General features: G+C 42.7%; 1 protein-coding gene across 2 annotated transcripts in view; it reads right to left on the reverse strand.

Annotated features, from left to right (window-relative positions):
• The window catches only part of GPR156 (G protein-coupled receptor 156), a 76,726-nt gene extending 73,677 nt beyond the window's left edge, over positions 1–3,049 (reverse strand). For both annotated transcript variants that reach the window (XM_012640441.1, XM_012640433.1), the window contains exons 1-2: positions 2,944–3,049; positions 2,632–2,756 (exon numbers count right to left, since the gene is read on the reverse strand). In XM_012640441.1, the coding sequence (XP_012495895.1) occupies positions 2,632–2,756; positions 2,944–3,039 (221 nt within the window). In that variant the 5' untranslated portion in view covers positions 3,040–3,049. The remainder of the gene's footprint in view (positions 1–2,631; positions 2,757–2,943) is intronic.
• Positions 3,050–3,743: the final 694 nt, after the last annotated feature.

Raw genomic sequence — 3,743 nt, forward strand, 5'->3', positions numbered from 1 at the left:
AATACCTGTACACACAGTCACCAATTCAGAGATCCCAGAACTGGAACAAAATAACGCATCTGATTGTGATGCTGCATCTTTGAACAAATTTTATTTTTATAAAAAATGTAATATCTGCAACTGAATTTAAACATTATTGTATTATTTTTATTTTGCTAAAATATTTTTCTTCCTCTTGCATGCACATATGCGCGAATACCTATACACACAGTCACCAATTCAGAGATCCCAGAACTGGAACAAAATAACGCATCTGATTGTGATGCTGCATCTTTGAACAAATTTTATTGTTCAATAAAGCACGTTTAAAACTGGGGGTTATTTTATCTTTCCTTGTTTGATCTTATAAGCTACTTATTTGTAAGATGTGTTTTTATCCACGATGCCTCCTAGTATTTTATTCTTTATGCCAAGTTATGCTCCAACTGCAAATAAAACAGGCAGCAAAATTTTAATAGAGTGAAAAGAAATATATATGTTTCTAGTATAATGCTGTGTACAGGTGTTCCTCTCTTAACAGAATATATAAATGCTTGATAAGCCTTGCATTCTGCAAAATTGTATATAAAAATAATGGGTTGAGGGAAAAATAGGATGGGGCCATAACACTCAAAACATTTAACTTTGTGAACAGAGTGCTAATAAAATAACAATTATTTCCACTGAAACACTATCACTCAGTAAATGTCCACTATCGTTTGTACCCAGGATGGCAATTGACTTCTGCAGTTTTAAATCTCAAGATATAGATCCTCAGGGGCATTCATCTCCAATGGGTAATACTGTCACCAAAACCAAAAATCTGTTCTGGATCTGTGCTTTCTTCAACAATCAATTGAAGTTTTTGAACATAAGGCAAATATCTTTTCTGCTTCTTCATCTATTTCTACAGCTTCATGTTGCAGGAAGGACACCAGTTCTTGAAGCCATTAAACCAGTCACCACTTGCCCCAAGGGAAGTAACTGCCATAGTATTCTTAGCTTAAGGCTTTCTTTTCTAACCTTGAGAAAGCTTGTCCCTGAATGCTTTAAACTACTGATCTGCTGAGGAAGAATTACATATAAAACAATGACATCTTTTCTTATACCAACTAGCACCAACTGAGTATTAATTTGCATGGAGGAAATGTGTTGCAGCTGAAAAGACTGCACTCCCTAGTTCTCTGACCTTGAAATGCGTGATTTTCCTAGTTATTTTCTTGGCAGCAGCCACAGTTGGGATTTAAATCTCCTTCCTCCTAGGATCACTGAACACATATTTCCTGGGCACCTATTATGTTTGAGTCTGTGCTAAATACTCGAGACGGTGGCAAGCATGATAGGACAGACAAGGTCCCTGTGTTCACAGACTTTACATTCTGGTAGGGGACACAGATGACCAAAAGGTAAATCAATAAATATGGTAATATCAGATTATACATGCTATAAAGAAATTAAAACAGGGCGATGGGATACGAAATGAATGAGGAGATGACCGCTGAGTAGAGAGGTGCTTCTCTGAAGAGATGACGCTGGAGCCAAGACCTATAAGATGAGCAGGAACCACTCATGGGAAGATCTGGGGAAGACTGTCAGGCAAGAGGAGCAGTACGGGCACAGTAAGCACAAAGGCCTTGAGATGGGAGGAAGCTTAGTGTGTTTGAGGAACACAATGAAAGGTGGTTGGGGCAGCCTCTGGGTATACTTCAGACGGAGTGCCACACTTCACCATTATGCTGAGGCTGACCTAGTGACCAAGTCACTGCTGCTGAACAATTCCATGTCCTCCATGCTTAAAATGGCAAATGGCACTGCAAAATGCCACTGACTGATCCTCATCTGAGTGCCAAATCCATAGGCAATGGAGCACAACATGCCTGGTCACCACTCAGTGTAAGGCTGGAGTGGGCTGGATGAGTTTGGCCAGTCTGAGGACGCTGTCCTATCCAGAAGTCAGCGGTGGGCTGGGGAGAGAGGGCTGGAGCAGGGCTAATCAAGGGGTGGCCCAGGACCTGGGCAGGATGAGGGCAGAGTGTTGGGGTAAGAAACACAGGATGGGCCCTGAGAGAAGGATAAAATTGCAGCCGGGGCAAGATTCTACAGATTTCCCTTTGGGAAAAAAGTCACCATTGTGCTTGTTTTGATAGCCAAGGGGCCATAAAAACTTCCCCAGATCAGCCAGTGATTTTCCAGCCTCCAGAATTGTCTAGCAAACGGCCAGGTGGTAGGATTCACTGCTTTTGCAGAAACCTTAACACACCCTGACTGGTTCCACTTTGCTGTCTGCAAACTTTTATGTTTCTCTGGAATCTTTCTCTACATGGTCTTCATTTTTAATACAAATACCTCATCTTCTCAGAAGGACAGGCAGGACATATATTTCCAGGCTTCGGTGATGATAGAGCAGCTCTCTTCTTTGGATACCCTTGCAGTAGTTAGCACAACACTGGGCTAGATCTTTCTCCTTCTCAAGAGGGAAGTTTACTGCAAGGCCACTACATTTCAGGGGGAACTTCTCATGTTGCTTAACACCACAGTGAGAGACAAGCTTTGCTGTACCCGCTAGCAGCTGGTAGCACCAAATGATACGAGTGGTCTGGGTTTCATGACTCCGGCTATGGGCGGTGAGAAACTGGGCATGGGGCTGCTTACCTGTTCTTCCTGCAGCGAATTGTGAAGGCAAGAAAGAAAAGCATCAGCAGAAGTCCACAGCTGAGAGAAGTCCAAACAACACCCAAGAGGACAGGAGATAATGAACGGCTGTGGTGGGAAGATGTCTGAGGACAGAATAGAGAGAAGCTGTTCGTAATGATCTTCTGTAGATCAGACGGGAACTGCCCCATCATCACCAAAGCTGGGAAATACATGCCGTGCGTGAGCAGTTCTCCCTACCCCCCTTCCTCTTTCCACCACTGCCACCATGCATGTCCGAACAGCCCTGACACCCCGTGGCTGCTCACTTACAATTGTTGTCCTGCAGAGATCATGAAGGGGTCTCCGATCCAGCTCCTGGCTAGGAAAACTGTCACAAAATTCAGAGCAGTTTATTTCAGACTCCATGTCGCCGCATGCCCCTCTTGGTGTGTGCTTATTCACAGTCTTGGTTATCCACTGGTAGGGATGCAGATCTTTAACTAAAACACAAGAGCAACTCAGATCTTTTCTTCAGAGGCCCCATTTTGGAGCTGGCTCCTGGCTCAGAATCCGCAATGAACAGCTCATTCAGGTGGAGGCAAAGGGCTATTTCACTAGGCTCCTTCATCAGACACCCTCCAGCATCCTTCAACTGGCCCCCTGCGGCCAGCGCATACCACGGGTGTCAAGAGTGGGCATCTTAGTAACCACCAGGTTACACAAAGTGATGGTTCTGACTTACCACGAGGTGGCAGTCACTGCTCCAAGTACTTTCATGCTGGTCCCTGAAGAAAGGGAAGCAATTAAACCTGTTAAACAAATACACACACGGTTTATGACAGAGATTTTAACATACTTTATATATTTTAATTATATAGTTATATACATTAGTTTATATATTACAAAGGTTTTAAATATAATATGTTTAAATACAATATATTTTAAGCCATTATAATAAATAATACTTTAAAAACAAAGATAAAGCACATTTAAAGATTTCTAGGTACAAAGCTCTGTAGTCTCTCTCCAAATCTTTTTTATGGTCCAGCACTGTAAAAACCGTAGCTTAGACTTGTGAGGCACATCTTCTTTTTTTCCCCTACTGGGAAACTCCCTGCCCTTCCAAGAGC

Source organism: Propithecus coquereli, unplaced genomic scaffold, assembly GCF_000956105.1.
Source record: "Propithecus coquereli isolate 6110/MARCELLA unplaced genomic scaffold, Pcoq_1.0 Scaffold10, whole genome shotgun sequence".
NCBI lineage: Eukaryota > Metazoa > Chordata > Mammalia > Primates > Indriidae > Propithecus > Propithecus coquereli.